General features: G+C 41.5%; 1 protein-coding gene across 1 annotated transcript; it reads left to right on the plus strand.

The window, feature by feature from the left end:
- The first annotated feature begins 441 nt into the window (after positions 1-441).
- LOC117515585 (aquaporin-9-like) lies at positions 442-19,807 on the plus strand. The gene is made up of 6 exons (XM_034176210.1): positions 442-606; positions 760-886; positions 10,299-10,436; positions 10,616-10,734; positions 18,961-19,178; positions 19,350-19,807. The coding sequence occupies exons 1-6, from the start codon at positions 529-531 to the stop codon at positions 19,558-19,560; spliced, it is 891 nt and encodes a 296-aa protein (XP_034032101.1). The 5' UTR covers positions 442-528; the 3' UTR covers positions 19,561-19,807.
- Positions 19,808-21,944: the final 2,137 nt, after the last annotated feature.

Below are 21,944 nucleotides of genomic sequence, written 5' to 3' on the forward strand. Positions count from 1 at the left end.
ATCTAAAGAATGGCAGATTGGCAAAGGATCAAGAAAGCAAATGGCGCATTTTGTGCCATAACAATTTTTGACAAATTCTGTAAGGAAACAAAATCAAATCAATAACAACATTTCTCAAGTATAGATCTGTCAAGTATTTTTTTTACAGTGCAGCAAGAATTGACTCTTCCCTTATTCTGTCATCAAGATGGTGAGGGTTATATGGTGCTAACAATTAAAAAGCACATACTAAAATTCATTCCAGATATTTATTCATATTCACACGCCTTGTGAAAGTCCAAAAACTTAAATAAATTGATATTTTAGGTCATTTTTTTTTCTTTGTACTTTGTGGCTGTACTGGTCCTGTGACTGCGCCCAGCTTTGGATGTGCATTTATTGTGTGAGCAAAGGATCAATGCTGCGTGCTGAGTGGCTGGGGTTGGTAGTGGTGGAGATAAGATGTGGGTGCTCTGAAGTTCACGCTGTGAGACATCTGGCATTTTAACAGCATCTGGCACAGTGATACATGAAAGATTAAACAGAAGTATGAGGAAACGCTGTGCTCTCAAACATGGAATATTCAAAGAATTCCTGGCAGAATTCCTCGGAACTTTTGTATATGTTGTAAGTAGAACATTCTCACTGCAGTATATTTATAATTCCTTTCACAGATGAAGTTTGTCAAATCTGATGTTGTGTTGATAATAATTTCAGCAGAGGCTTGAATGCTCAAAGGCACAATTTCAGTGATTTCAGTCTGGTCTTTCTCTCTGTCAGCTGTTTGGCTGTGGGTCAGTCGCCCAGACTGTCCTCAGCAGAAACGCTCTGGGTGAACCTCTCACCGTCCACATCGGCTTCTCTGTGGGACTGATGATGGCAACATACGTGGCTGGTGGTGTGTCAGGTAAAGTTCAAACATTTGTTGCACTGTCCCTGAGTTCTGAATGTAAATGTGCACTGTTCTGTTTAATAATAGACACCACTGACTGAGATCAGTTCTTCTGGACATCTGAATCCAGTCAAATTAAGTGAAACCAAAGTGTCAGTGGTGAGTTAATACTGACTTGTTGGCTGCACATTGCATTTGGACATGGACAAAGTGTGAGTCGAACCTTCAGAGGGGTTTGTGAGACTGTTGGAATCACTTTGTGTGTGTTTGTGTGTGTTTATTTTGCACATATGATGTGAATTGCAAGTAATAACAACTCAGTATGTCATTAATATGAAGGTCAAGGTCAATCAGGTTTATTGAATAGTCTGAAAAATTTATTTTTTTGCAATAACTTGGAACCTAAGAGCGCTAGAAGGATGATTTCAAAGTGCATATGAATCAACAAACAGAAAACCTTCTGCTGATCTACATCTGTGACATCATGATGAGTAACCACATTAGATTGTGTCAATAATTGTTTAAAACACACACACATTTTCTGTAGTAACTTTGAAACAAAGAACTTGAACAGTGACCTCAAGTCTATATGAATCAGCAAATATATTTCAATATATATATTTCAGTATATTTGTATGTGACTCATGATGACGTCACAATATGCAGTCGTGACAGGATACGTTCACAAAATCCCCAATTTACTCAGTAAACTGGAAGAGCTAGAAGGATGAGAAAATATAATGTCATATTCCAATGTGACATCACAATGATGTCATTATTTGACATCACTGTGGTTTGTAGTGTCCAGTAATCCTTATCTGTATGATTGTGATATCATTGTCCGTTTATAAATGAGTATTTAATAAGTTTATTCACTTGTTTTGATTGTGATTTGTTGATATCAACTCAGTAATATTTTTACGTCACTCTATGTTTGCAGTATTGGAGATGTGAAACTATGAATTCTCTGAATTTTTGATGATTTTGCTATTTATAACAGCATATTAGATGTGAAAAACAATAATGCATACGAACCTGTCCTGCAGAGTCTCACCTTTAATTTGAAGTTAATTACATCCTGGTAATTTCAAGGGCGCTGGAATTACAGCACTTTATATATGTTCCTCCCATTTTTATTGGCCCAAATATAATTGGACAATTAATAATTGAGTTGTCTCAGTGTCAGACGTGCGTTCGTCCATCATCATTTCACTAATACATTTGCACAAAAAAGAGAAAGTGTTCAAACTAGTTCACAGAAACGAGTCTTGTTTCTGAACATGCTTTGTAGATTTGCCCGTCTCAGCTCTCTTATCATAATCAGAGTCTGTTCAGCCGAGTGTTACATAGCTGCAGTGATCGTGACAGCTCTGGTCAGTGAATGTGAATTAACCGTTGATTACTGACTGTGTACGAGTTCAGTCACGCTGAGGTCATGCACTGCTCGAAGCACTAAATGCCCTACAAACCCCAATGATCATCGGCTCATCATGACAGAGACACAATCAGTCACTGATCAGGTGGCTTTCCTCATCTGAAAGCATCATCTCATCAGATACTGGGCCTCCACAGACAGACAGACAGAGAATTCAATAGTACTATTTGACAGAGGCGGGCCCAGTATTTTGTAGCTAGGGTACCCAATGGGAACCCGAGTATTGTGTGAGAGCACTAACCTCTGTTGATGTGGTGCATGTAACTAAAACACACACAGCAGTTTCATTCAAAAAGGAGATGATGGCTTTGTTTATGTCTGCTGGGTCTCTAGCAGAATTTCTCAAAAGAAAATTTAACTCGGACCTTATTAGCTGAGGCAGCCACTCAGAAGCTGTGTGAAAGATGGAATAGGTCTGTTTTGTCATATTATGAGCAGGGTGGGCAGTGGTACACAAGGATCACATTTAAAAAGCTGCTGATCTCATATTTAATTGTATTCCTCTGTTCCTAACACACCACTGCAGGAAAACTGTGGTCTGCCTTCCCGTTTTCCTGATGTCAAATATTCTTCTGAATATTCCACAGAGAAGACAGAGAAGAGATCTCTGGGAAGACAGAGATGTTTAGAATTTGCACCAGAGCAGGATTGGTATTAATATGCAAAGTTTAGCAGATTAATACCAATCCTGCACCATAAAACCCTACTGTAGTGGTGTATAAGAACATGTAAGGCTGCAAATGGCTGTTATACTGAAATGGGTAATAACCTGAATGCATTCTGCTTCTGCATTTCCACCAAAAAGCAAAAAAGTAAAGCAAAAAACTATTACTGATTCTGTGGACCCTAATCTGACACCAGTGAGAGTATATTGATCATTGTTTGTCAAGATGATGCTGTGCCTTGAAAAAGAACAACAGCAAACATTAACAATTAAAAACATATGGTTAAATTCAAAAATGGATGTTTCACTCAGGCCACTTTTACACCTGCTCAAGTTGTACTTTCGGACTTTTCAGTTTGGTCAAATTGAACTGAATATTTTGTGAAACATTTAGCTGTGTGTGCAATGATTCATTTTAACCCTAAGTAGTAAAGTTTTTTTCTATTAAAAATTTTAGCAGTTTCTTTCCTACTGTCATTATGGTTAAATTTGGGTGAAAAAAGGAGCATTATGGTCATTTAAACATGTATTAATTAACAATCACTACCAAATATTAAATATCGAACACAAGAAAAAAAATCTAAAACAAGAAGCAACACTCAAGAAGGAGGAAAATGGGATGTTCAAGACATTGTTCAGAAGAACAGCGTAGTTTGATTAAAAAGTTGATTGGAGAGGGGAAAACTTATACACAGGTGCAAAAAATTATAGGCTGTTCATCTACAATGATCTCCAATGCTTTAAAATGGACAAAAAACCAGAGATGCATGGAAGAAAACGGAAAACAACCATCAAAATGGATAGAAGAATAACCAGAATGGCAAAGGCTCACCCATTGATCAGCTTCAGGATGATCAAAGACAGTCTGGAGTTACCTGTAAGTGCTCTGACAGTTAGAAGACGCCTGTGTGAAGCTAATTTATTTGCAAGAATCCCCCACAAAGTCCCTCTGTTAAATAAAAGACATGTGCAGAAGAGGTTACAATTTGCCAAAGATCACATCAACTGGCCTAAAGAGAAATGGAGGAATATTTTGTGGACTGATGAGAGTAAAATTGTTCTTTTTGGGTCCAAGGGCCACAGACAGTTTGTGAGATGACCCCCAAACTCTGAATTCAAGCCACAGTTCACAGTGAAGACAGTGAAGCATGGTGGTGCAAGCATCATGATATGGCCATGTTTCTCCTACTATGGTGTTGGGCCTATATATCGCATACCAGGTATCATGGATCAGTTTGGATATGTCAAGATACTTGAAGAGGTCAGGTTGCCTTATGCTGAAGAGGACATGCCCTTGAAATGGGTGTTTCAACAAGACAATGACCCCAAGCACACTAGTAATCAAGCAAAATCTTGGTTCCAAAACAAACAAAATTAATGCCTCGCAGATGTGAAGAAATCATGAAAAACTGTGGTTATACAACTAAATACTGGTTTAGTGATTCACAGGATTGCTAAAAAAGCAGTTTGAACATAATAGTTTTGAGTTTGTAGCGTCAACAGCAGATGCTACTATTATTGTGAACACCCCCTTTTCTACTTTTTTTTACTAATAGCCCAATTTCATAGCCTTAAGAGTGTGCATATCATGAATGCTTGGTCTTGTTGGATTTGTGAGAATCTACTGAATCTACTGGTACCTTGTTTCCCATGTAACAATAAGAAATATACTCAAAACCTGGATTAATCTTTTTGGTCACATAGCACTACTATTATTCTGAACACTACTGTATCTTGGTCGCTTTGCATAAAAGTCATGTTCATGTCATGTTAAACATAAAACTACTGTGGTTCAACTTACATGTAGTTTTTCTGCCACTCGCTGAACCTTGGTATGTGGGGTGCTTGGCAGTATGCTTCACCCACTGCTGCCCATCTTCATGTCGATGTCAGTTAGTGATTTAAGATGGCAACAGCACAGGAAAAACAATGTGCCCACAACATGCACAAATCATGCATGCATAAATCATACAAATCATGCCCACAACATGCACAAATCTGGTAAGAAATATGCTACAGGATGGGAAAGTAAAACTGGAATTAAAGAATGAAACATATCCTCCTCAGAGGAAGCAGGGATAGAAGGCTTGAGCGTCTCTGGTACTGTGTCCCTGGTGCAATTCTCTGAGGTAGTCAAAGCACTATGCAGTGACAAGTCATCAGGAGTGGACGAGATTTGCTTTTAGATGCTGACGTTTCTGGATGTTGCTGGGTTGTCATGGCTGGCAGGCCTGTGCAGTGTTGCATGGAAGTCTGCGACTACCTCTGGGTAACTGAGGTGGTGGTTTACATACTCCCAAGCTCCTTTTATAGAGGAATGACACTTCTCAGCCTCCTTGGGAAAGCTTTGCCAGGGTGCTAGAGAGAAAACTTAAACTGATAGTCAAATCTCAGATTCAGGAGGAGCAATGTAGGTTCCATCCTGTGCATGGAACAGTGGATCAGCTCTTTACTCTCACACAGGTAATGGAGGGAACTTGGGAGTATGCCCTACCAGTCTACAGTACATGTGTTTTGTGGATTTTGAAAAGGCCCATAACTGGGTACCTTGAGGTGTCTTGTGGAAGGTGCTGCGAGAGTATGGGTCTACTGCAATGCGCAATCCGGCTGCTATATGATCAAAGTATAAGAGCTATGTCCATATTTTCGGTATTTCATCAGATCTATTTCTGGTGGGTGTTAGATTCTGCCAGGGCTACCACTTATCACCAGTCCTGTTTGTAATTTTCAGGGACAGGATTTCAAGGTGCAGTCAGGGGCTGGAGAATGTCCAGTTTGGTGATATCAGGATTGCATCTCTGCTTTTTGCAGATGATGTGGTTTTGTTGGCTTCATCAAACAGTGACCTCCGCTGTGCACTGGGAAGGTTGGAGGTTCAGTGTGAGATGACTGGGATGAGGATCCTCACCTCTGTAACTGAGGCCATGGTCCTCTGTCAGAAAAGGGTGGGTTGTGCCCTCTGGATCAGGGGAGAGTTATTGCCTCAAGTGGAGGAGTTAAGTACACAGTAAAATCACTTAAGTACACTGGCAGTGTTAAATTAACACTGCCAGTGTCACAAGTAGATTGGTGCTATTCCTGAAGTCCTGCAGATGCTGTATTGTATCTTCATGGTGAAGTCAGAAGATGAGGCCCACAATTCACCAGTCTACTTGAACTCCAGTCCTCACCTATGGCCACAGATTTGGGTAGTGATTGAAAGAACAAGATCGCAGACACAAGTGGCAAAAATGAGATTCCTCAGTCTGTGGTGTATCTGGATTTATACTCAGGGACAGGGTGAGAAGGTTGAATATCAATGAGGGACTCAGAGTAGAGCCACTGCTTCTTCACATCGAATGAGCCAGTTAAGGTGGTTCAGGCATCTATTGATGATGCCACCTGATCGTCTCCTCAGGTAGGTCTTCCAGGCATTTCCAACTAAGATGAGGCCCTGGGGAAGATCCAGGACACACAGGAAGGATGGTTTGGGATTACCTATGGATTCTGCAGGAGGAGTTGGAGGCCCTGGCTGAAAATGGGGAAGTGTGAGATGAGCTACTTAGTCTGCTGCCAACAACCTGGATCTGGACAAGCAGCAGAAACTGAATAAATGAATGAATTAAAAGAATAGATAGAATGTGTGGCTGGGGATGGTGCCAAAGGTTTTTGTCAGTGTTGCAAATTAATGATGGCAAACTCAAACCAGTCATCAGTAATTTCAAAAACCTGTTTTGTAACATTGTTCCAGAGTCTGCATCAAAAGGAAGACTTGCTACCACTTGCAGGATAGTTCAAGAATGTGCATCCAGTACACATGGGCCGGTATGAGATTTGGACGGTATGATAACTGTGGGCAAAAATGCCACGGTTTCACTGTATTATGTATAGCTTTAACATTACGGTGATTTGCATATGAAGCGCGTGTGATTCAGGCGCACTAATTGACGCGATGTCCACCGCTACGAGCACTATACCACTGATAACTTTAGAGAAAATACCAAAATGATAGTCTCTCTTTTAGACATGTAGCATCTGCCCCGTGGGAAACATGACTTACTTTCTTAGGGAGCAACGTGGCTGGAATAAAGTCCGGAACTCCGGATGTTCAATACTTGGCCCAGCTTCACCAACAAAGTGCTTGGAATAGATGTGTTTGTCCTTCTTGACGTGTTTGTGGGAGAAATTTGGTCGACCACAAGCACGACTCGAGTCCACCGTTTGTACTTCTCAGTGGTTTCAAAGATGGGATAAAGTATACGCCTTCCATGTAATCCTTTGTGGGTATCTTGAATCGCTTCGAGTCCAGTTTGAAGGGCTATTCCACGGAAAATAAAATGAAAAAGCTAGCAACTTTTTCTATTAAATTGGTAGCCAAAGTAATCCCATACAGCCGACTTGGTCCTTTTAGAGGGAGGGAAAAGTTCAGTGCAGGCTTCGCCTCCTTCAGCCATGATGCAGAGCTAGCTAACATTAGCTGCCTGTTTGTAAACGGAGACAGAGGTGCGCACCAGGGGGAAGGGCGGCAGGGCCACCTCCGCTCTGCCTGTCAAGAATTCTCATAACCTGCTCATACCGTAGGGACGGTATAAATGGTATACTACCAAACACAACCTTTCCACCATTTTTAATCCATATTGGCTCTAAACTGTTTAATATACACAGATATGAGTTGATCTTTGCAAGGTCAGTCAAGGACAAAGATCATGTGTTCACTGGAAAAGTGCTATTTGACTTCATATTTGTGCTTAATAGTAACATAAGTTTAACCAATTTCTTGAAAAGTCATCCTAAATGAATTTGACCTTTCAAATTCAACCAAGGTCAAAGGTCAAATGACCAATAGAAATGTGACATATGACTTGTTTAATAGTAACTGTTAGGGTACCTTTAATCTATCCCTTGTAATACTCAATTCTAAATGTCCCTGTACAGTACTGTATTGTTTCTGTGAAGGCTCTCAGTTGTCCGGGTGGTTTCCATAGTAGAGAAGCTTGAATCTTCGACTGGACTGGGTTGCTTGACGTGAGGACGTTTCGCTTCAAATTGCAGAAGCTTCCTCAGCTAAAATGCTTGCTCTGGTAGTCTGATTCTGTCTTGACTCTTGTAGAGAAGAACAAACAGAAGCCACAAAAACTGGAGTTTTAAATCTAACCAGCACCTCCTACCAAGAGGCAGACTGCTATTGGCTAGTGACTAAACAATAGCTTTAATTAGCACCTATTGTGCTCTCGTTAGCACCCTCCTAATGACAGGGTAGCTGTTGCTCCTAACGATGCGACTGACGCCTCACCTTACGGCTCTCCTGACGAGTCTCCTGATGACGTGAATGACTCATTACCATGAAAAAAGGACTGAAACTGCTTTGACCTGAGTACCCCATTGTAAACAGGGGACAAAGAGTGTCTCAGACCCCCTCCCCGGTTAAGGCTGGGTTTCAACTGTTTCACATACAATGCCTCCTTCACTCCTCTTTCAAACCATTTCTTCTCTCTGGCTAAGATTTTAACTTCCTTGTCCTCAAATGTGTGGTTAGTGTCTTTAAGGTGGAGATGAACTGCAGACTGAGGTCCACTGGCGCCATCTCTGCGGTGCTTTTGTGTAACGGCCGCTTAGTCTCACCTATGTAGTGTTCGTTACAGTTTTCCTGACATCTGATAGAATACACTACATTGCTCTGTTTGTAACTAGGGATCCTGTCCTTAGGGTGAACTAATTTCTGTCTCAAGGTGATAACAGGTTTAAAGTAAACTGGGATTTTATGCTGTCTGAAGATCCTCTGTAGTTTTTCCCCTACTCCTGCTAAATAAGGGAGAGACACTCCTCTTCTTCTTATCTCTGTCTCCTGTCTGTCTGGTCTCTTTGTTCTGTGGGACTTCTGCACTTTATCCAGGGACCATCGTGGGTACCCACATATTGTGAGGGCTTTCCGGACAACTTGTTGTTCTTTAGCCGGAAAGCCCTCACAATATGTGGGTACCCACATATTGATCTACAAGTGCAAGTTAAAACTCTGCCATGCAAAGATAAAGCCATACATCAACAACATCCAGAAATGCTGCCGCCTTCTCAGGGCCCGAGCTCATTTGAAATGGACAGACGCAAAGTGAAAAAGTGTGCTGTGGTCTGATGAGTCCACATTTCAAATTGTTTTTGGAAATCATGGACGTCGTGTCCTCTGGACAAAAGAGGAAAAAGACCATCCAGGTTGTTACCAGTGCAAAGTTCAAAAGCCAGCATCTGTGATCGTATGGGGGTGTGTTAGTGACCATGGCATGGGCAACTTATACATCTGTGATGGCACCAACAATTTTGAAAGGTACATCCAGGTTTTTGAGCAACACATGCTGCCATCCAAGCAACGTCTTTTTCAGGAACGTCCCTACTTATTTCAGCAAGACAATGCCAAGTCACATTCTGCACGTGTTACAACAGCGTGGCTTCGTAGTAAAAGAGTGCAGGTACTAGACTGGCCTACCTGCAGTCCAAACCTGTCACCCATTGAAAATGTGTGGTGCATTACGAAGCGCAAAATACACCAACAGAGACCCTGGACTGTTCAACAACTGAAGTCATACATCAAGCAAGAATGGGAAAGAATTCCACCTACAAAGCTTCAACAATTAGTGTCCTCAGTTCCCAAACACTTACTGAGTGTTGTTAGAAGCAAAGGTGATGTAACACAGTGGTAAACATACCACTGTCCCAGCTTTTTTGAAATGTGTTGCAGACATCCATTTCAAAATGAGCAAATATTTGCACAAAAACAATAAAGTTTATCAGTTTGAACATTAAATATCTTTTCTTTGTGGTGTATTCAATTGAATATAGGTTGAAGAGGATTTGCAAATCATTGTATTCTGTTTTTATTTACATTTTACACAACGTTCCAACTTCATTGGAATTGGGGTTGTAGATAAAATCAGTGAGTTCACAACTGAAAATGGAAAGCAGCAGTTAAAACAAACGCCCTGGTCAAAAACCATATTATTAGAGAGATTATAAGTACATGATTTGGCAGGCATCATGCCATATATCTAATCAAATTCTAGGGGTGGCACTGGCCATAAGCCTCTGTTCTGGAGCAGTCTGTGTGATTTCACATGTTAAATCACTGATCAGATGTGACATCAGATTAAGTGGAAAAAAGGATGATGAATTACTTGCAAATGTGCAGTATGTCATTATTCTGCTTCTTCAACTTTGAACATACAAAACAAAACCCTGTAGAGCCTCAGGGCCTGCAACCTTCTGCCACTTCATGTAAATGCGGCATCTTCTCTAATGATGGAGAGCCAGCCCCGCCCACTACACTCCTGTTTGAGTCTCTGCTTTGTCTTCCTTCCCAGGGGGCCATGTGAACCCTGCTGTGTCCCTGGCCATGGTTATTCTGGGCAAACTGAAGATTTGGAAGTTTCCCTTCTATGTCATTGCTCAGTTTCTTGGAGGTTTTGCTGGAGCTGCTGCAGTCTTTGGATTATACTACGGTGACAATGTTTGAATTTTATTTCTTTACACTGAGGTGTGAATTAGTGACAGAATCTATTACAGGTGGATATGTCTAAAAACTCTGATTTCTTCCATACCAAAACCACCTGCATAATCACCACATACTGCTGTATTTACAGTCAAAGTATTTTATTTGTCAGAATTGTCATCCTCACAGATGCTTTCATGGACTTCACCAGTGGGATTCTGTCAGTGACGGGCATCAGTGCCACAGGTCACATTTTTGCTTCCTACCCTGCAAGACATCTGTCAGTCCTCGGCGGCTTTATCGATCAGGTGAGCTGTGGTCGTTCTGACATAATGACCGACTGTTCGCCTAGTTTGCACAGTCACACCAAATACTGTGAAATGTAGGAAATGTGGCTAATGCAAAATTGATTGCCCTCTTTAGTCTGAGAACAGCCCCTCTTTTGCTGAGTTCTGGGTCTAAGGACCCATTTCCTGGAATTGACTAAAAAGGTCAAATCTATACTTAACACCATTTTCCGTGTGTTGATTTGATGCAGTGCTCCAAAAGCAGCGTTACGCTTTCAAATAAGACCGATTAGTGTGAATATGGACAAGTTTATTTATGGAGCCGAGTAAACACCACATATTGTATGTCTCCATAATTTTGATGCAGACCGAAATATGGCCAGAAGTGATTTGTGTCAGTATTCTGTAGAGTTACACTGTAAAATATAGCCTTTTGTGCATTTGTGGTAAAGGGACTATTGCATGCATAAATGTGCAGTGATATATTTCCAGTGTGGGTGTGGCCCATGGTAATGAAGGCCAACGTGATATCTTTTAATGGGGGCTCAATATCCCTGGCAGCGCTCATGATTACAACTCCTTTCATTTGTTTTTGTCTATCAACCATGATATTTCAAAAACCATGGTAGAAGCTGAGATGGAACTATATGGTACCATTTGTAAGCTTGATTCTCTTGCACAAAAATACATATTTGACCTTGTCTCCAGAGTTCACCTTTATCTTTAGCATGAGCAGAATTTGCTTCATTTAAAAAAGAAGTGCAACAAGGGTTTTTTTGTAATCTGAGTTGCAGTGGAAACTGTCTTTGTGAACTCTGGTGAGCATCATGGATGTGTTCTGGCTCCTGCTACTTTGAATGCTTGCATGGAATAGATGTTAGGAAGGGCTGTGGAGCCCAATCACTTGGATGTTTTGATGGTGAGGAAAGTTTCACTAAAGCAATTTGCAGAAGCTGTGGTCTTTGTGGAGTCACCAGATGTTCTGGTTGGAAGTTGCAAGAATCTGAGTGTAGCGAGTGTCTCGGCAATGATTTATGATTGTACTGGATCGACGTGACTTGGTGGACTCTTACTTTGTGGTGAAAGTATCAAACTTGTTTTGAGATTCTCTTACTTTGGTAGCAATATTTAAGCCACTTAGGAACTCAGCCTTTTAAGGCTGAGGGATGTCTGAAAGAACTTATGGAGTCAAGGGGTGACTGGACAGAGGTGAATCTTGATGTATACATTTTTGCAGGACCAAGTCTTTAGATTCATGCTGCTTCCAGTCCCATTATATGGTTGTGACCTGAATGCTAACCAGCGACTTAAGTTAACAACTAAATGTCTTTGGTACTAGTTCTTTCCAGAGACTCCTTTGGTGCCACTGGAATGATTTGGTTACCCAGGAAGACATGCATTAAGCCTATTACATACATCTTGAGTGAGTGCTAACACACGGTCATGGGATCTACTCATGTTTTCCTGGGTATGGCCCAGCACACAGGCACCATATTGATGAGGATCCTAATAACTGGACCAAGATAAGGGGTTGCTCAGTTACTGTAACATCTGGTTACTTCAGATTGGTAGTTACTTTTGGGAGACAGCTATGAATCCCAGATTTGTCTTGAAGCAAGCTGATCAGACCCTGAAACAGTTCTGTTACATGGTTGATGCTTGTTAATATTATCTGACTTAAAAAGAGGTTTTCCTTCATTAACCTCCCAAAAAGCTGGTGACCATCTGGTGAGTTATAAATTAAAAGTTGCCATCTGGGGTGGCTTTCCTTTGGCCAAGTCAAATTCTTGTATTTGTTTTGGTTCTACATTTAACTCAGCCACATGGGGTGTGCAGCCAGTGCATTCTGAGTGCCGGTCCCAAGCCCGGATAAATGAGGAGGGTTGCGTCAGGAAGGGCATCCGGCGTAAAACAAGCCAACCCAACTTTGCAGACTAAGAATCGAATTTCCATACCGGATTGGTCGTGGCCCGGGTTAACAACATCCGCCACCAGTGTTGTTGCCCAACAGGGTGCCGGTGGAAATTGGGCTACTGCTGAGCGAAGACAACAAAGAAGAGGAGGAGAACGTTTCCACAAACAGCAGGAGAAGAAGAAAACTAGAAGGGTGGAAATGAGAGTAGGGACTTTGAATGTTGGTAGTATGACTGGTAAAGGGAGAGAGCTGGCTGATATGATGGAGAGGAGAAAGGTAGACATATTGTGTGTGCAAGAGACCAAGTGGAAGGGAAGTAAGAGCAGGAGCATTGGCGGTGAGTACAAGTTGTTGTACCATGGTGAGGACAGGAAGAGAAATGGTGTTGGGGTCATTTTAAAGGAAGAGTATGTTAAAAGTGTGTTGGAGGTTAAGCGAGTGTCTGACAGGGTGATGAGTGTGAAGTTGGAAATTGAAGGGGTGATGATGAATATCATCAGTGCATATGCCCCACAGGTAGGTTGTGAGATGAAGGAGAAAGAAGATTTCTGGAGTGTGTTAGATGAGGTGGTGGAGAGTGTGCCCAAGCATGAAAGAGTGGTGATAGGAGTGGACTTCAGTGGCGATGTTGGTGAAGGGAACAGAGGTGATGAGGAAGTAATGGGTAGATATGGTATCAAGGATAGGAATGGGAAAGGACAGATGGTAGTTGATTTTGCAAAAAGGATGGAAATGGCTGTGGTGAATACCTACTTTAAGAAAAGGGAGGAGCACAGGGTAACATATAAGAGTGGAGGAAGGTGCACACAGGTGGACTACATTCTTTATAGGAGATGCAAGCTAAAAGAAATCATAGACTGTAAGGTGGTGGCAGGAGAGAGTGTCGTTAGACAGCATAGGATGGTTGTTTGTAGAATGACTTTAGAGGTAAAGAAGAAGAAGAAGACAGTGAGAGCTCAAGAAAGGATCAGATGGTGGAAGCTGAAGGAGGAAGACTGTTGTGTGAAATTTAGCGAGCAGGTGAGAGAAGCACTGGTTGGAGGGGAAGCAATTTTGGACAACTGGAAAAGTACTGCAGATGTGGTGAGGGAGACAGCTAGGACAGTACTGGGTATGACATCTGGACAGTGGAAGGAAGATAAGGAGACTTGGTGGTGGAATGAAGAGGTCCAGGAAAGCATAAGGAGAAAGAAGTTGGCGAAAAAGTTTTGGGATAGTCGTAGAGATGAAGAAAGTAGACGGGAGTACAAGGAGATGCGGTGTAAGGCGAAAAGAGAAGTGGCAAAATCGAAGGAAAAGGCATATTGCGAGCTGTACAAGAAGTTGAATAGTAAGGAAGGAGAAAAGGACTTGTACCGATTGGCCAGACAAAGGGACAGAGCTGGAAAGGATGTGCAGCAGGTTAGGGTGGTAAACAATGCACATGGTAATGTGCTGACAAGTGAGGAGTATGTGCTGAGAAGGTGGAGGGAATATTTTGAAGAGCTGATGAATAAAGAAAATGAGCGAGAGAAAAGGCTGGATGATGTGGTGAGAGTAAATCAGGAAGTACAAGAGATTAGTAAGGAAGAAGTGAGGGCTGCTATGAAGAGGATGAAGAGTGGAAAGGCGGTTGGTCCAGATGACATTCCAGTGGAGGCATGGAAATGTCTAGGAGAGATGGCAGTAGAGTTTCTAACCAGATTGTTTAATAAAATCTTGGAAAGTGAGAGAATGCCTGAGGAGTGGAGATGAAGTGTGCTGGTTCCTATTTCCAAGAACAAGGGTGATGTGCAGAGCTGCAGAAACTACAGAGGCATAAAGTTGATCAGCCACAGCATGAAGTTATGGGAAAGAGTAGTAGAAGCTAGGCTTAGAAAACAGGTGAAGATCTGTGAGCAGCAATATGGTTTCATGTCGAGAAAGAGCACTACAGATGCAATGTTTGCTCTGAGAATACTGTTGGAGAAGTACAGAGAAGGCCAGAAAGAGTTACATTGTGTGTTTGTGGACTTGAGGATTAGCAGCAATCTTCCATTCCAGCTTATTAATTAATCAAAAACCCAGACAGAGCTTTAATTCATTTGAAAGCTTGACTCTTAGTCTTGTCCATCCAAATTGTAAGTCCCAAAAAACAGTTTTATTTGTTATTATCTATCGTCCACCTGGTCGTTACTGTGAGTTTCTCTGTGAATTTTCAGACCTTTTGTCTGACTTAGTGTTTAGCTCAGATAAGATAATTATAGTGGGCGATTTTAACATCCACACAGATGCTGAGAATGACAGCCTCAACACTGCATTTAATCTATTATTAGACTCTATTGGCTTTGCTCAAAAAGTAAATGAGTCCACCCACCACTTTAATCATATCTTAGATCTTGTTCTGATTTATGGTATGGAAATAGAAGACTTAACAGTATTCCCTGAAAACTCCCTTCTGTCTGATCATTTCTTAATAACATTTACATTTACTCTGATGGACTACCCAGCAGTGGGGAATACGTTTCATTACACTAGAAGTCTTTCAGAAAGCGCTGTAACTAGGTTTAAGGATATGATTCCTTCTTTATGTTCTCTAATGCCATATACCAACACAGTGCAGAGTAGCTACCTAAACTCTGTAAGTGAGATAGAGTATCTCGTCAATAGTTTTACATCCTCATTGAAGACAACTTTGGATGCTGTAGCTCCTCTAAAAAAGAGAGCTTTAAATCAGAAGTGCCTGACTCCGTGGTATAACTCACAAACTCGTAGCTTAAAGCAGATAACCCGTAAGTTGGAGAGGAAATGGCGTCTCGCTAATTTAGAAGATCTTCACTTAGCCTGGAAAAAGAGTCTGTTGCTCTATAAAAAAGCCCTCCGTAAAGCTAGGACATCTTTCTACTCATCACTAATTGAAGAAAATAAGAACAACCCCAGGTTTCTTTTCAGCACTGTAGCCAGGCTGACAAAGAGTCAGAGCTCTATTGAGCTGAGTATTCCATTAACTTTAACTAGTAATGACTTCATGACTTTCTTTGCTAACAGAATTTTAACTATTAGAGAAAAAATTACTCATAACCATCCCAAAGACGTATCGTTATCTTTGGCTGCTTTCAGTGATGCCGGTATTTGGTTAGACTCTTTCTCTCCGATTGTTCTGTCTGAGTTATTTTCATTAGTTACTTCATCCAAACCATCAACATGTTTATTAGACCCCATTCCTACCAGGCTGCTCAAGGAAGCCCTACCATTATTTAATGCTTCGATCTTAAATATGATCAATCTATCTTTGTTAGTTGGCTATGTACCACAGGCTTTTAAGGTGGCAGTAATTAAACCATTACTTAAAAAGCCATCACTTGACCCAGCTATCTTAGCTAATTATAGGCCAATCTCCAACCTTCCTTTTCTCTCAAAAATTCTTGAAAGGGTAGTTGTAAAACAGCTAACTGATCATCTGCAGAGGAATGGTCTATTTGAAGAGTTTCAGTCAGGTTTTAGAATTCATCATAGTACAGAAACAGCATTAGTGAAGGTTACAAATGATCTTCTTATGGCCTCGGACAGTGGACTCATCTCTGTGCTTGTTCTGTTAGACCTCAGTGCTGCTTTTGATACTGTTGACCATAAAATTTATTACAGAGATTAGAGCATGCCATAGGTATTAAAGGCACTGCGCTGCGGTGGTTTGAATCATATTTGTCTAATAGATTACAATTTGTTCATGTAAATGGGGAATCTTCGTCACAGACTAAAGTTAATTATGGAGTTCCACAAGGTTCTGTGCTAGGACCAATTTTATTCACTTTATACATGCTTCCCTTAGGCAGTATTATTAGACGGGATTGCTTAAATTTTCATTGTTACGCAGATGATACCCAGCTTTATCTATCCATGAAGCCAGAGGACACACACCAATTAGCTAAACTGCAGGATTGTCTTACAGACATAAAGACATGGATGACCTCTAATTTCCTGCTTTTAAACTCAGATAAAACTGAAGTTATTGTACTTGGCCCCACAAATCTTAGAAACATGGTGTCTAACCAGATCCTTACTCTGGATGGCATTACCCTGACCTCTAGTAATACTGTGAGAAATCTTGGAGTCATTTTTGATCAGGATATGTCATTCAAAGCGCATATTAAACAAATATGTAGGACTGCTTTTTTGCATTTACGCAATATCTCTAAAATCAGAAAGGTCTTGTCTCAGAGTGATGCTGAAAAACTAATTCATGCATTTATTTCCTCTAGGCTGGACTATTGTAATTCATTATTATCAGCTTGTCCTAAAAGTTCCCTAAAAAGCCTTCAGTTAATTCAAAATTCTGCAGCTAGAGTACTGACGGGGACTAGAAGGAGAGAGCATATCTCACCCATATTGGCCTCTCTTCATTGGCTTCCTGTTAATTCTAGAATAGAATTTAAAATTCTTCTTCTTACTTATAAGGTTTTGAATAATCAGGTCCCATCTTATCTTAGGGACCTCGTAGTACCATATCACCCCAATAGAGCGCTTCGCTCTCAGACTGCAGGCTTACTTGTAGTTCCTAGGGTTTGTAAGAGTAGAATGGGAGGCAGAGCCTTCAGCTTTCAGGCTCCTCTCCTGTGGAACCAGCTCCCAATTCAGATCAGGGAGACAGACACCCTCTCTACTCTTAAGATTAGGCTTAAAACTTTCCTTTTTGCTAAAGCTTATAGTTAGGGCTGGATCAGGTGACCCTGAACCATCCCTTAGTTATGCTGCTATAGATGTAGACTGCTGGGGGGTTCCCATGATGCACTGTTTCTTTCTCTTTTTGCTCTGTATGCACCACTCTGCATTTAATCATTAGTGATCGATCTCTGCTCCCCTCCACAGCATGTCTTTTACCTGGTTCTCTCCCTCAGCTCCAACCAGTCCCAGCAGAAGACTGCCCCTCCCTGAGCCTGGTTCTGCTGGAGGTTTCTTCCTGTTAAAAGGGAGTTTTTTCCTTCCCACTGTAGCCAAGTGCTTGCTCACAGGGGGTCGTTTTGACCGTTGGGGTTTTACATAATTATTGTATGGCCTTGCCTTACAATATAAAGCGCCTTGGGGCAACTGTTTGTTGTGATTTGGCGCTATATAAAAAAATTGATTGATTGATTGACTTAGAAAAAGCTTATGACAGGGTGCCAAGAGAAGAGCTGTGGTATTGTATGAGGAAGTCTGGAGTGGCAGAGAAGTATGTTAGGGTAGTGCAGGACATGTACAAGAATAGTGTGACAGTGGTGAGATGTGCAGTCGGAATGACAGACTCATTCAAGGTGGAGGTGTGATTATACCAAGGATCAGCTCTGAGTCCTTTCTTGTTTGCAGTGGTTATGGACAGGTTGACGGATGAGATCAGACAGGAGTCTCCATGGACTATGATGTTTGCAGATGACATTGTGATCTGTAGTGAGAGTAGAGAGCAAGTTAAGTCTAGTCTGGAGAGGTGGAGATATGCTTTGGAGAGAAGGGGAATGAAAGTCAGTAGAAGCAAGACTGAGTACATGTGTGTGAATGGGAGGGAGCCCAGTGGAATAGTGCAGTTACAAGGAGTAGAAGTGGTGAAAGTAGATGAGTTTAAATATTTGGGGTCAAGTGTTCAAAGTAATGGAGAGTGTGGTAAAGAGGTGAAGAAGAGAGTGCAGGCAGGGTGGAGTGGGTGGAGAAAGGTGGCAGGAGTGATTTGCGACCGAAGAATATCAGCAAGAGTGAAGGGGAAGTTTACAAGACAATAGTGAGACCAGCTATGTTGTACGGCTTAGAGACGGTGGCACTAACAAAAAGACAGGATGCAGAGCTGGAGGTGGCAGAGCTGAAGATGTTGAGATTCTCTTTGGGAGTAACAAGAATGGACAAGATTAGGAATGAACATATCAGAGGGACAGCTCAGGTGGGACGGTTTGGAGACAAAGTCAGAGAGGAGCGATTGAGATGGTTTGGACATGTGCAGAGGAGGGACCCAGGGTATATAGGGAGAAGGATGCTGAGGATGGAGCCATCAGGCAGGAGGAGAAGATTGAGACCAAAGAGGAGGTTTATGGATGTGCTGAGGGAGGACATGCAGGTGGTTGGTGTGACAGAGGAAGATACAGAGGACAGGGTGAGATGGAAACGATTGATCTGCTGTGGCGACCCCTAACGGGAACAGCCGAAAGACAAAGAAGAAGAAGAAGAATTTTTGGTTCCACATTTAGTTGAAGGTTGATGTGGAGATTTTGGCTCTGTTACATATTATATTAACATTACATTTATTGGGGATATTATGGTGAATAAATACAAGGTAAATGGGATTTTAAACATAACAAAGGTTTAGATCCTGCAGTAGCACAGCTTTTGTCAAACTTGGTTTCCTCCTACAGGTAGTAGGAACTGGCATGATGGTGTTGTGCATCCTGGCTGTCAATGATGGTGGAAACATTGGCGCTCCTAAAGGTATGGAGCCACTGGCCATTGGCCTCATCATCATGGCCACCGGTGTATCCATGGGACTGAACTGTGGATACCCACTAAATCCTGCACGGGACCTTGGACCCCGTCTGTTCACTGCTGTGGCAGGATGGGGGATGGAAGTCTTCAGGTAACTGTGAATGTAAATATCATTTTGTGGGACCAATGAATGAGACCTGAACAGCTGATATGATGTCATATAACATATCATATAATTGATGCAGTTGATGATTGTGATTGATACACTGATGGCAAGCAGTTCTTGTATTTGACCCCTGTTTTTGTGTTCTGGTGCTCGTAGCACTGCAGACTACTGGTGGTGGATCCCTGTGGCAGGCCCTATGGTCGGTGGTGTGGTTGCCGCTGTCATCTACTTCCTTTTTATTGAGTTGCACCATCACCACCACAATGAGTCAGAGAAGCCCCATGAGGAAGAGGAGGAGGAGGAAGAAGATGAGGAGGAAGATGAGAACAGCCTGAAGGACAAATATGAAATGATCACCATGAACTAAAAGAAAAACCATCACATCCAGGATTGACTTGTACATGGTCATATTCAGCCATTTTAAGTTGAAGAATGACAAGTATAACCTCAACCTGTAAGGTACAGAAGACCTTTTTTTTTTTTGTCACACTGTGAATATGCTCTCTTTTGTCAGTTTGTATAGATCAGGATCATTTTTACCCAATGGCCATCAAATATGGCCATGGGGTATTGCAAAGACTTTGCGTCCATCTGTCTGTCCGTCTGTCTGTGCTCAGCATAAGTCCAGTCATAGTACTGCCAGAGTCTTCAAATTCACAGGGAACATTCTTGGGACACAGACCTTGGACAAGTTCAAAGATGGCTAACCTTGACCTATTTTAAGAGTTTAAAAAGTCACATTGTTTTATTCTGTTCCATTTTTGTACACACACAAACGACTGTGCACCACAGACGGCTGTGCACACGTTCACATACAGTCTCTGGCTGGAGAAGCTGCGCGCACACACAAATGGCTGTGTGCCACAGATGGCTGTGCACATGTTCGCATGCCATCTGTGGCTGTCGAGGATCTTTAGTTATTGATCCGTTCAGATATTGTCAATTTTTGTGCAAGGTATTGGTCTTGGGAGGTTGGATGAAGTGGGCGACAGTCAAACGGAACACTGACGGCTATGGGAACTACGCAAACGATGAGGAACTGTCAAGACAGAAAGCAAAATGGATTATGGGCGAATTGAGGTTGTCGTTGGGATCTGTTGACATTTTTCAACAGTTTGAAAATTCAGACAAAGCTGGACGACAGTTAAATAATGTCTCTGAAAGTCAACGTAAGTCCAGATTTCTTGTTTTGTTTTGGCTTCGGTGTCCTTCGTTAGTGCCATGTGACACTTGGCTTTACATCGATATTCGCACCACTGCAGCACTCCTTTTCATTCCTTGTGGGTTAACAACAACGACAACAAAATTACTGGGGGAGGTGATGGTCTAGTACACTTGGGCAAGGATTTTAATCCCCTATTGCTCCCGGTGTGTAGTGAGCACCTTGTATGGCAGCATCTCCACATCGGGGTGAATGTGAGGCATTATTTGTAAAGAGCTTTGAGCGTCTGATGCAGATGGAAAAGCCCTATATACAGTAGTGTTCAGAATAATAGTAGTGCTATGTGACTAAAAAGATTAATCCAGGTTTTGAGTATATTTCTTATTGTTACATGGGAAACAAGGTACCAGTAGATTCAATAGATTCTCACAAATCCAACAAGACCAAGCATTCATGATATGCACACTTAAGGCTATGAAATTGGGCTATTAGTAAAAAAAAAAAAAAAAGTAGAAAAGGGGGTGTTCACAATAATAGTAGTGTGGCATTCAGTCAGTGAGTTCGTCAATTGTCCCCTATGTAAGGATGAAGCCAGCACCTGTTGAACATGCTTTTCTCTTTGAAAGCCGAGGAAATGGGATGTTCAAGACATTGTTCAGAAAGAACAGCGTCGTTTTTATTAAAAAGTTGATTGGAGAGGGGAAAACTTATATGCAGGTGCAAAAAAAGTATAGGGCTTTTCCTTACCAATGATCTCCAAGCTTCTAAAATGGCCAAAAAAAAAAAAAAAAAAACACCAGACGAGTGGAAGAAACGAAAAACACCAATCAAAATGGATAGAAGAATAACCAGAATGGCAGTGGATTGATGAGAGTAAAATTGTCTCTTTTTTGGGTCCAAGGGCCGCAGACAGTTTGTGTGAGACGACCCCCAACCTCTGAATTCAACGCCACAGTTCACAGTTCACACAGTGAAGCATGGTGGTGCAAGCATCATGATATGGGCATGTTTCTCCTACTATGGTGTTGGGCCTATATATCGCATACCAGGTGTCATGGATCAGTTTGGATATGTCAAAATACTTGAAGGTCATGTTGCCTTATGCTGAAGAGGACATGCCCTTGAAATGGGTGTTTCAACAAGACAATGACCCCAAGCACACTAGTAATCGAGCAAAATCTTGGTTCCAAAACAAACAAAATTAATGCCTCGCAGATGTGAAGAAATCATGAAAAACTGTGGTTATACAACTAAATACTAGTTTAGTGATTCACAGGATTGCTAAAAAAGCAGTTTGAACATAATAGTTTTGAGTTTGTAGCGTCAACAGCAGATGCTACTATTATTGTGAACACCCCTTTTTTACTTTTTTTTTTTACTAATAGCCCAATTTCATAGCCTTAAGAGTGTGCATATCATGAATGCTTGGTCTTGTTGGATTTGTGAGCATCTACTGATTCTACTGGTCCCTTGTTTCCCATGTAACAATAAGAAATGTACTCAAATCTGGATTAATCTCTTTTTAGTCACATAGCACTACTATTATTCTGAACACTACTATAATGCAGTCCATTTACTTACCGATTACA

This window comes from Thalassophryne amazonica, chromosome 8 (assembly GCF_902500255.1).
Source record: "Thalassophryne amazonica chromosome 8, fThaAma1.1, whole genome shotgun sequence".
Taxonomy (NCBI): domain Eukaryota; kingdom Metazoa; phylum Chordata; class Actinopteri; order Batrachoidiformes; family Batrachoididae; genus Thalassophryne; species Thalassophryne amazonica.